The sequence below is a fragment of the Physeter macrocephalus genome, chromosome 17, assembly GCF_002837175.3.
Source record: "Physeter macrocephalus isolate SW-GA chromosome 17, ASM283717v5, whole genome shotgun sequence".
NCBI classification, from domain to species: Eukaryota; Metazoa; Chordata; class Mammalia; order Artiodactyla; family Physeteridae; genus Physeter; species Physeter macrocephalus.
In genome coordinates, this window is record NC_041230.1 from 12438719 (window position 1) to 12450750 (window position 12032).

At 39.5% G+C, this 12032-nt stretch overlaps 1 protein-coding gene across 1 annotated transcript; it reads left to right on the forward strand.

The window, feature by feature from the left end:
• Positions 1–6825: 6825 nt before the first annotated feature.
• On the forward strand, positions 6826–9951 carry LOC102994530 (binder of sperm protein homolog 1). Its single transcript, XM_007112470.1, has 3 exons — positions 6826–6919; positions 9283–9414; positions 9809–9951. The coding sequence occupies exons 1-3, from the start codon at positions 6826–6828 to the stop codon at positions 9949–9951; spliced, it is 369 nt and encodes a 122-aa protein (XP_007112532.1).
• The last annotated feature ends 2081 nt before the right edge of the window (positions 9952–12032 follow it).

Consider the following 12032-nt stretch of genomic DNA (forward strand, 5'->3'; position numbering starts at 1 on the left):
GAGGCCACAACAGTGAGAGGCCCGCGTACCGCAAAAAAAAAAAAAAAAAAAAAAAAAAAAATCACTTTGCTGTACCCTTGAAACTAACACAGTATTGTAAATCAGCTATACTTTAATTTAAAAAAAAGAATACAGTAGGGTGTGTTTCAGAATTCCCAATTAATCTTACTTTTCAGAGTTGTGAAATGTAAGTGACCATAAATGGTGCATTGCTTATTCCCAGAACTGCACAGCCACCGGCAGCTCATTAGCTAGATCACCAAGGGCCACCAGAGAACAGTGGCCCACACTGAAGGTTCACAGACCTTACACAGAAATGCTTGTATGAGCAAAGCAAACCTGCTTCCCCAGGCAGCCTCTCTGGCATCCTCCAGGGGATTCTTCAGCCCTGGCTTTCAAAGACGGGGAAGGTCCAAGACTTGGAAGAATCTCTGACTGCTCCTGTGATCTCTGTTGTCATGGAAACAACTGGAAATTCTTCACGCTGACTCTTCTAATCCTTGTCTTATTGAATGCCAGTTTTTCATTAAGTGCTTCTTTTTGTGTATGCCTTCCCTATGCAAGGGAGGTGGTTTGGCTTTGGGGCAGAGGGAGAGAGAGGAAAAGAGAGAGAGAAAGAGAGAGAGGATGAAGAGGAGGAGGGGTAGGGGGAGAAGGGAGGTGAGAAGGAGAAGGGGTATTAGAAGTAGGATGGGGACGGAAGAAGGAGGAGACTGGGGCTGATGGAAAAACAGGAGAAGGAGGAGAGGAGGAGGAACAAAGGAGGAGGAGAAAGGGGCTGTGGCTATAAAATCCTGAAGGTGAGCTGGTGGACCACTGTTCCCTGGACGGAGGAGCATGGCGCTGCCTGTGGGGCTTCTGTTGGTTTGGGCCTGCTGGCTCCACACTGTGGCCGGTCTCCAACATAGAGGTGAGCAGCGATGTGACAGCGTCTGGGGTTCGATACTTAAAAACCTCTCCCACCGTATGTAATCAAATCAGAGATGCCGTGAAGGATAAGGGCCATCCTTATCTCTCATACCCTCAGAAAGAAAAAGATACTCTTTGTACTTTTCAGGTATTTCCATTGAATAGACACGATCCACGGATAGTTTTGTTTTTTTGTTTTTTTGTTTTTTGTAAATAAGATTCGACAAATAAAAATACAAGGACAGGAATATGAATTAGAAAATTTTGTTGACAGAAGTCATGTTACTTGATTACCCGGTGTCTTCTTTTATGCAAATATATGTTAAACGCCTTATGGAGAGGTTTTGAAAATGGAACTAATTTTCGGAAAGCCTATTTAATTCTTATACCAAAATCATGTTGCCTTCAACAATGATAAAGTGAGATATAAGAGGAGATTGCGTTACGGATTCATTTCTTACATGTCTGAAGAGGCTTACACACAGTTGTGAAAACAATTTTTATGGGATGGCAAAAAACTATGATCTTGTGTGAACTATTTTCAAATATTCTTCAGGCCATCTTTGCATGGAAAAATAAATCAAACACAGTATTGATTAAACATTTTTTTTAAAAAAGGAAAAAATGCTCTTGGTGTAACTATGACCACTGCTTTCTTATCAGTTAGAATTTTTTACACTTGTTGAAAAATAACACTTTTGACTTGTACCTAGGTTTTTTATGAGATGTCACTCTTATACATGCATAAAAAAGAAAATATACATGAAAGAAGCTGGTTAAGAGGGTCCTAAAATTTCTCCACTTTTAGTGTCTGGCCTCCTGAATTATCAGTGTCACATTTTCCGATATAATATTATCCTTGAGCAGCTGCATAGCACAGGGAGATCAGCTAGGTGGTTTGTGACCACCTAGAAGGGTGGGATAGGGAAGGTGGGAGGGAGGGAGACGCAAGAGGGAAGAGACATGGGGATATATGTATATGTATAGCTGATTCACTTTGTTCTACAGCAGAAACTAACACACCATTGTAAAGCAATTATACTCCAATAAAGATGTTAAAAAATATATTATCCTTTTGCTGTGCAGAACCTTAGTGATTGCAGCATTTCTCAAAACAATGCGTAAAAGAATTAAAACCCATTGGTCCTGGCACGTAAGCCAGTCTTTACAATTAGGTAGTGATGGTCTACTTTTGAGTCTTCAGAACTGTTGCTTATTCACTACCTCTCTCTCCTCTCATAATCCAGGGGTTAAGGGAGCCTGTTCTTCCCTCTGGGAGTTTCTTTTGAGCCACTGACGTGCATATTACAAGTTTTTTGTTTTTTGTTTTTTTTGTGGTACGCGGGCCTCTCACTGTTGTGGCCTCTCCCGTTGCGGAGTGCAGGCTCCGGACGCGCAGGCTCAGTAGTTGTGGCTCACGGGCCCAGCTGTTCCGCGGCACGTGGGATCCTCCCGGAGCGGGGCACGAACCCGCGTCCCCTGCATCGGCAGGCGGACTCTCAACCACTGCGCCACCAGGGAAGCCCCCATACTACAAGTTTTGACGCTGACTTTTTGAATGTGATCATATTCAGTGCAGGCAATAACCGCCACGTCCCCATAGCAACCTGGTCTGCAGATAATAAGAGGCCTGCAAATGTAAGGGACATTCTGATTTCCGAGACGTTCGAACATGGAAAGCCACGCATTTTAGAGCGTTTTAGAAGCGATGAGGTGGTAGGTTTCAGATCCTGTTAGGGGCACAGGAAGCAGAGATTAAATGGCGTGAGTATCTCCACTCAATGAGTTCACAGGCTAAAGGGAAGAAAGACAAAGTGGTGTCAGTCCTAATAGCCTATGCGCCTATCTGGAGGTTGGAGACGTGATTGACCTGGCAAGGCTTCACAGAGGGCTCGTTTGAGAGATCTCGTTCCAGGACTGGAAACTTGCCATGCACAAAATGTAATTTCTCCGCTCTGACAGGCTGCTGGGAGTACTCAGGGATCCCGTGACAGTGCGGCCCCCTGCAGGAAAGACTGTGCAGGCGGGCAGACCCTGACACGCAGAGTGAACCTAAAGTCCCGGGGTTGGCCATCCGCTGCCCATTACCATTTCAGGCTCCTGTGGGATTGGACCGCCCACTGGATAATAGTTAAACTTCAGCAAAGGTTTGTGCTAAGATGTGAATCTCGCGTTGAGAGAGCCTTTATTAGTTTATGGGGGCGAGGGAGTTCCTGCACAACCCCCCCCCCCACCCGCCCCCGCTCCTTGCCTAACCTCCATCTCCCTTGTCCATCTGCCTCCAGGCAGAGTCCTGTCCTGGCTCCATCCGTAACCTCCCGCAAGGCTCTGAGCCTCAGATGCTCTGAGTTCCTACATCTGAAACAAGAGGAGAATGGTTATTGCCACCTTCCCATCCCAGGATTGCTGGGTGGATTTTATCAGTCAGCACAGAGTTCCCGACAGGGCTGCCAACAGTATGTCATTACTATTACTAGCACTGTTTTGCATGTACTACTACAGGTGCTATTACAGCTATTAGAAAGGCAGAATACAGGGTTTAGTAGTAAATATTCACAGAGTGAGTTTGACTAGTTGAGATACTTCATATAAAGTGGAATCGTGCAGTATTAACCTCCTATGTCTGGTTTATATCACTTAGCATAATGCCCTCCAAGTCCATCTATGTCATTGCCTATGGCCAGATTTCCTTCCTTTAAGGCTGAATAATACTCCATTGTATGTTAATACCACATCTTCTTTATCCATTCATCATTGATGGACATTTAGGATGTTTCCATGTCTTGGCTATTGTAAATAGTGCTGCTATGAACATTGGGGTGCAGATATCTCTTCAAGATCCTGGTTTCAATTCTTTCAGATAAATACCCAGAAGTGGGGTTGCTGGATCATACAGTAAAACTATTTTTAATGTTCTGAGCAACTTCCATACCCTCCTCCATAGTGGCTGCACCATTTTACATTCCTACCATGAGCGCTGCATAATTCTTTGCTATTAAGATTAGGTCAGGTTTCCTTTTAAAAATATTTAAAATCTGGGCTTCCCTGGTGGCGCAGTGGTTGAGAGTCGGCCTGCCGATGATTTAAAATCTTTGTGTCATGCAAACACTCCCACATACTCGAAAGAATTATCTAATGCCCTCCCTTCTGTGAATGGCAGAAAAAATTTCTAGCATTGAGCAGAGAGGGATGTTTGCGTGAGGCTCACATTATAATTTTATAGCACAGGTGATACTGTGATACAAGTATCTTGTGCACTGGCCTGAATATTACTAATGACAGACAATAGTGATGAAATGATGGTGATGATCATGACAATATCTCAGTAGTTATAACATTGCTGGTAACAATAGCAGCTATAAGCTATTAAGTGCTCTCTTTGCTCCAGGCACTAGTCTAAGTACTTTATGTGCCTGACACATCTGTTCCTCATAACAATCCCCTGGGGTAGCTAAAACTATTGCCCTCATTTTATAGAAGAGAATCCGAGGCACAGAGGGTCTGGGTCATGTACCCAAAGTCACACAGCTAGCTATGACAACTGGGATTTGAGCTACAGTCTAAGAAACCATATTTTTTTAGCCACGTCTTTACACTGTCAATTTATATTTATGTGTCCTCCTACTGGAATCCTTCAGACTTGTAAGTGGCCCTCTTTGTGCCCTGTTCCCTGCTCCCAGGGAAAAAAAAATGTTTTCTGTGTTTTACAGGCTGCCTGTTCAAAATTTACAGGCAAATACACATCCGTCAAGATCCTGCCTGTGTTCTCATCTTAGAGAAGAGCAGTTGAAGATCTGTGAATAAGGCGCAATCCATTTATTATGAAATACCCTAGCACTTTCTTTGAGATTTCTTGTAACTTCAGTGTTTGCTGGATAGCAAAGTCTCTTAAACTTGAATTCTGGACGAATTTTAAATGGATATAACTTCCCTATGGTTTGTGAAAATCTATTGCAAACTTGAATAAGTCTTCCATCTGATGGGGAGAAAATAATCGTGATTATTGTAAGAAGAGAAAGCCTTATCACTGCAATAAAATTGTTACCATAGTCAAAGCGCTTGCTAAGTGCTGTCTGCTGGGCTGAGCCCTGACATGTGTTTTGATTTAATCCTCACAACAAACCTATGAAATTGATGAAAAGACCCTTTTCTAACCGATGCTAAAACTAATTGCATCTCATTTTAAAAGCCAAGGACAAGTCAAGCAAATGTTTGCTTCAAATCACACTTTCCAGATAGTACTGAAAAGAAATAGAATAAAACAAAACAAAGCAGAAAATAAACGTGAAATGATAAAACACATTTTTCCTATTATTATATGGTTTATTTTGTAGGGAAGTGTGGAAAAAGTAAATCATTTACTTTTGCCTGCTGAATTTTTTTGTGTTAAAAATAACTTTAATTATTTCTTATTCATTAACAATATTTGGAAAATACAGTTAAAGCGAAAGGAAAAATTAGAAATCACCCACAATCACACTACTGAAAATAAACATTGAAATTTTTATGTATCACCTTCAAAATATTATTATTCTTTAAAAAAAATTTTTATTTTTTATTTTTTTATAAAACAATTTTTTTTAATTGAAGTATAGTTGATTTACAATGTTGTGTTAGTTTCAGGTGTACAGCAGCGTGATTCAGTTATACATAAAAATATATTCTTTTTCAGATTCTTTTTCATTATAGGTTATTACAAAATATTGAGTATTGTTCCCTGTGCTCTACAGTAGGTCCTTGTTGGTTCTCTGTTTTATATATAATAGAGTGAATATGTTAATCCTCCCAAAATTATTATTCCTACTAGAATAGAATTTGGTAAAATATTTTACTTTTATTTTATTTTAAAGGCTAAATCTAGTGAAATAAATATTTGTTTAAAATTATGTCTTTCAGGTGAATATTCACCAACTATGGGTGAGTTGATCAAAACGTTTTTAAAATTTTGTAATAAAATATGAATACTACACTTCTTTTCCTGGTAAGAAATCATATTTTTCATGAAACTACTATTTTATGTCATTGTATAAAAGATAAAGTACCTTCCGTGTTAAAAAAAAATAGTTAAGGAAAAAGAAGAGAAAAATCATAATTTTACTGTTAATAAAGATGGAATTTTTACTATCTGTTAATAAAGGTAGTAATTTTACTATCTGCTAATAAAAATAGTATCTGCTTTACTGTTAATATTTTTGAGTGATCAAATATTTCATTACATAGAACTTCATAATGTGATTTTATTCTTGCAAAAACCGTCTTATGTAATATAATGAAATAGAAACTGCGTTTGTCACCTAAAGACAAAGTACAAATGTTTCCATATCTATTTATGTGCCCATCTTTGCTGAGGCTTCCATGATATTATAAAGTTATATTTTATTTTAAAATTCCTTTAGTTCGATATTTTTGGATTGTTTTCTTTTGACTGTTCTTAACTGTGCTGAAATGAACACCCTTAACCCTAATGTCATTCCACCTGAAACCAGGAAAGCACAGAGGTGTCTATTGTAAACAGTACTAATTAACATTATTGGGAGGATATCACATATTTTTCTAACATATGTGATATTTCCAAAAGGACATAATCTGTAAGCCTACAGAACATAACAGGCAAAATTATTTTATGATTGTATACTTAAAACCCTTAGGAAAACTAGTAAAGATGACTAGTTTTAGAAAGAGAACCAGGTTATACGGCTGGATTTAAGATAGACATACAACAGTCAATGGTTTTTCTCTATACTGGTAAGGACCAACTAGACATTGATAGAAAAGGAAACCATTCTGCTTTATATCAATGTCAAAAAGTGCTTTGGGGTTACATCAGCAAGAAATATGCAGGACTTATATAAAGTAAATGATAAAATCATGCTGAAGAACATAAAGCAATTTCTAAAAAACATAGAAGATCATGCCATGATCTTGGTTGGAAGACATGAGAATAGTGAAATAAACGTCAGCTTCAAATTTTATTTTTCAGAAACTATAACTCACCTTCCAGAAGTCAAAGGTAGGTTGATCAGAAAACTTCTGCTAAAAAGCGCATTTTCTTTCAATTTTCTAAAAATGGGGAAATCAATGGGATTTTTTTCCTGGTAAAAATCTCTATTTCTCCTTTCATAAAATGTAATATAAGTACCTTGTAAACAAATAAAGAAAAGAGGATTCCCTGGTGGCACAGTGGTTAAGAATCCGCCTGCCAATGCAGGGGACACGGGTTTGAGCCCAGGTCTGGGAAGATCCCACGTGCCGCGGAGCAACTAAGCCCGTGCGCCACAACTACTGAGCCTGCGAGCCCGTGAGTCACAGCTACCTTGCCTGCGCGCCGCAACTACTGAAGCCCGTGCGCCTAGAGCCCGTGCTCCGCGACAAGAGAAGACACCGCAGTGAGAAGGCCGCGCACCGCAACGAGGAGTAGCCCCCGGCTTGCCGCAATGAAGACCCAACGCAGCCAAAAATAAAAAAATAATAAAAGAAAAAAGAAAAACAAGAAAGAGAAATCACTCTGAACTTCCCCTGGCGCTTTATGTTTCTACTCTTTAATTTCTGCCAATCTAATAGAGAGTACCTGATTTTAAAGTTCATACAGAACAACTCATATGTAAAAAAAGTCCAATAGTAATTAGGAGTATTATGAACAAAAATAGTACTGGAGTGGAGAAACACCTTGTATTATCAGATATTTAAACAAACCACAAATATAGTAATATAAATAGCATGGTATCTGCATAGAAAGTGTCCAGTAATAATAATAATAATGAAGAGGAGGAGGAGGGGGGAGGGGGGAGGGGGAGAAGAGAGAAGAAAGGGAAGTTCTCTGCCTAGTCCTTTGCCTAGAATGCTCTGTTCCACAATCTTTGCACAGTTCCTTCCTTCTCTGACTCCTCAGAGAAGTCTTCCCTCCCCATGCATGCCATCACCCTGTGTCCAACGTCCTCTTTTATTTTCTTTAAAGCACTCAACACTCTGATTTCGGAGGGGGGAGGGGGGAGGGGACGGAGAAATATTTTCTGTTGTTTGTTGGCTCCAGACCCTGTCCAGTTCACCACCAGTCTACCTCTCCAGTAATTGCAAGACCTTGATAGAAAATATAGAATGGATCCCAGGATATATTAGAATTTAATACATGGTTTCAAATGTGTGGATGTTTAAATGTACAGGTGGTTTATTTTACCATCAGTTTGTCTTATTGAATATCTATTCAGAAGAAAATAAAGTTGCACTCCCCTCTTGTATCATATACAAAAGTAAATTCCCGTCCAATCAAATAGTAAATGTAAAAGAAACAAAAAACATTTAATGTCAGAAGAAAGTGCAGGAAAATATAGATGTGCCCTAAGAACCAGGAGATCTTGTAAAGCACGACAGGAATCACCTGTTAGAAAAGTCACCATTTAAAAAAGGGTATAAATGCTTCATGCTGGTGAAAATTCAGGTAAAAGAGCTCTTTGTTAGGAAGGACAAATTGCTATTATCCTTTGAGAAGGCAATATCCATCAATGTTAAAAATTCATATACGATTTAACTGAATAACCTTGCTTTGGGGATTCTATCTGATAGAAAAAAATGCTTTGATACATAAGAATTTACATACTGGGATGTTTGCTGAACTTTATTTACAGCAGGGAAAAAAATCTGAATGTGGGAAATATTGAATAAATTGTGGGAAAATCCATATCACAGAATAAGAATCAGCAATAGGAATGAGAGCTACAAAAGTTGAAAGGATAAGTTTAAAAGGATTTCTATGATGTGTTAAGTTAGAGACTCAAGTTATGATTCATTTTGGGAGGGAGCAAAAAATCTGTGTGTGTGTGCCTGTGTGTCTCTGTGTGTGAATAATAATAATAAATAACACATATGTTGCATGGTTATATATATATGTTTTATGGATGGAAATAGATGATTGAGAGAGAGAGAGAGAGAGATACCCACATGGACATGGAGAAAAGTGTGGAAAGATACAAACCAGGCTATCACATTGTGTGTGTATGAGTATGGTGGAAGAGGATGAAGAAAAGAGATACGGCGGGATGTGGTGGTAATCATTTATTAGAGAGATGCCCACATTTATGTTTCTAAGCTTAAGGTATATTTCTGGAACTGGGGCCAAATGCTAAGCAAAATTTCAGACTGTTTATGCCATGGAAAAAAGTGGGACAGAAGTAGGAGTATAGAACAAACAAACAAAAAAATCCTTTATTAGTAGAGATCCAGCAGCTATGCTATTGTGTGACTCAATATTGTTCCACAGAAGTAGGTCCTAGCTCAGTGCAACCCCTGGCCCTCGGCCCCTACACCCAACAGGAAGTACCTTTGTAGCATCTCAACTAACAGTCCCAGAGAGAGATGAGGAATTTTTGTTTTCTCTAGACGGCAAGTGTTTCTTTCCATTCCACTATAGAGATGGAATCTACTATGACTGTGTCAAGTTCAATGCAAAACACAAGTGGTGCCCCTTGAATGAAACTTATGAAGGATATTGGAAGTATTGTTCTGAGGAAGGTGAGTGTCTTGCCTCTGAATACAAGGTGGTCATTTTTATCTTGGGCGCTGAGGGTCGGTGAGATCACAGGAGGGCTCTGAAAAGGGAATCCTCAGTCAATTAATTTGTGAAAATAAGGGATGCACAGTTCTCTGACAGTATGAAAATCACATTGCACCAAACGTATATTATGAGCGCTTCAACCATGTTACCTTGAAAAGAAATCTTTCAGCAGAACCTCAATCCCTCACCAGTACTGCTTTCATATGCTTCTGGTGGAACGGAGCAGAGCTAATGGAGTGGGAAGTGTGTGCGCGCGTGTGTGTGTGTGTGTGTGTGTGTGCGCGTGTGTGTGTGGCAAAGAGGAGGTACAAAATAGAATTCTTATTGTGACTGCTTCTCCCTTCTCTGTAGACTTTGCAAAATGTGTGTTTCCCTTCTGGTACAGACACCTGATATACTGGGAATGTACCGATGATGGAGATTCATTTGGGAAAACATGGTGTTCACTGACCCAGAATTATAACAAGGACAAGATTTGGAAATATTGTGATTGACGGTGAGATTTATTGGGGGAGGGGATGAAGAGGTTTAATCGTTCTCATGGGAAAGATTCTACAGTTTTTGTCAGGAAAGGAGGATGTAAGACCCTCATTAAAAGGCTGTTGTTGCTTTTTTTTTTTTTACTGAGATATGAGTTGAAGGTCATCCAGCTGTAAATAAGTTGGTGTTTTGATTATGGACTCTAGGTTTTGATATGGAAAACTATATTCCAGCCTCAGTACTTTTCTTGCTAACTGTGTAAAAGTAGACCCTTAAAAAACAGTGTATGGACTTTGGGCGATAATGAGGTATCAGTGTAGGTTCATAGATGGTAACAAATGTTGTGCGTGGGCGAGGGTGTGGGCTATATGGGAAATCTCTGTAACTTCTGCTTAATGTAGCTATGAACCTAAAACTGCTCTAAAAAATAAAGTGTATTAAAATTCTTTACTTTAATAAATGATTTTTTTAAACAGAAAAAAATAAGTGATAATTGAGGTGGGACTTGAGGTAGAAACATAGGTGTTGATCAGGTGTTCAGTGTTTGAGGTTCAAAGCAGCTCAGATGTGAAACGTATGAAGCAGGGAGATGAGGCTGAATGGAGCTGGCTACAGGGCACAGTACATGGCTGGTTACCCCATGGTGAGGTCCTAGTTTTCCGGAGCCATTCAGGCAATAAGCAAGTTTTAGGTCTCCACGATTATAGATTATTGAACACTGATGACGGATACTATGCTATGCGCTTTACACGCAACACTATTAATCTTTATAACAACCCCCCAAGGTCAATATCATTGTCACCATTTTCAGAAACTCTGGATCAAGTGGATTAACTAATTTGCAAAGATTTACATAGCTATAAGACTTCTATAATATAAAAAGGTAATAAGGGGAATTCCCTGGCAGTCCAGTGGTTAGGACTCCACACTTCCACTGCTGCAGGCGGCCCGGGTTCGATCCCTGGTCGGGGAACTAAGATCCCACATGCCACGCGGCACGGCCAAAAATAAATAAATAAAGAATAAAAATAAAAAGGCAATAAGATCAAAAAGCTACACCGAGGATTACAGTATGACCCAGGAGTTCCACTTCTAGACATGTACCCAAACAATAAGCCAGGACTTGGACAAATATTTTGATGCCAATGTTCTTTTCAACAATATTCCCCATAGCCAAAAGGAGGAAACAATCCAAGTGTCCATCAGCAGATGAGTGGATGAACAAAATGTGGTAGAGTCGTACGATGGAATGTTATTCAGCCATAAAAGTAAGCAAGTTGATACATGCTGAACCTCGAAAACATTATACTAAGTGAAATAGGCCAGACACAAAGGAACGAACACTGTATGATTCCATTTATATGAAATATCTAAGATAGGTAAATTCATAGAGACAGTATGTTAGAGGTAACCAGTGGCTCGGAGGAGGCGAGATGGCAAATTTTATTATTTATATACGTCCACAATTTTTAAAAATTAATAATGTGAAAAAAGTTACTAAGAGTTATAAATGGACTTCTATCCTAGGATAGAATGAAAACATGCCTATTAGAAAATGGTGTGTCTCAATCATGGGCATACACTCATACACCCATTAATCACTCTTTACCAGAATGATCCCCGTTTACTACGGTTTTCCATGAACTTGCACAAATATGAATGGTGTGGCTTCTCATCAGCTACACACCAAAGCATCTTGATAGATATCTTGAAAGATTCCCTTACTCCTCCCAGGCCATTCTTTCAGGTGATTTATTGTTCCTGTTCATGGTCTTCTCTCTGACAACTGCAAGGACCCACAAAATGCCCCACCCGGGAGTGACCTTCACCCTGAGAGTTCAGTGACCTCTCAGCCGATTTTCTGATTTCCGTGAAACGGCCCTTTGCAATGACAGTCATTTCACTTAGGACTACTCTCCTGTTATTAAAGATCTATAGAATCTTCACTTTCCCCTTCCATCCCACACTTGCACAAGCGTGAGATCTTATGAGAGAAAAGATTCTTTATTTATGGAAAATCTAATCTATGCTAAGCAGTGTAACTGCTGGATTACATACATGGGTTCAGTGAGTCCTCATAGCGAGTTTGCAAGTT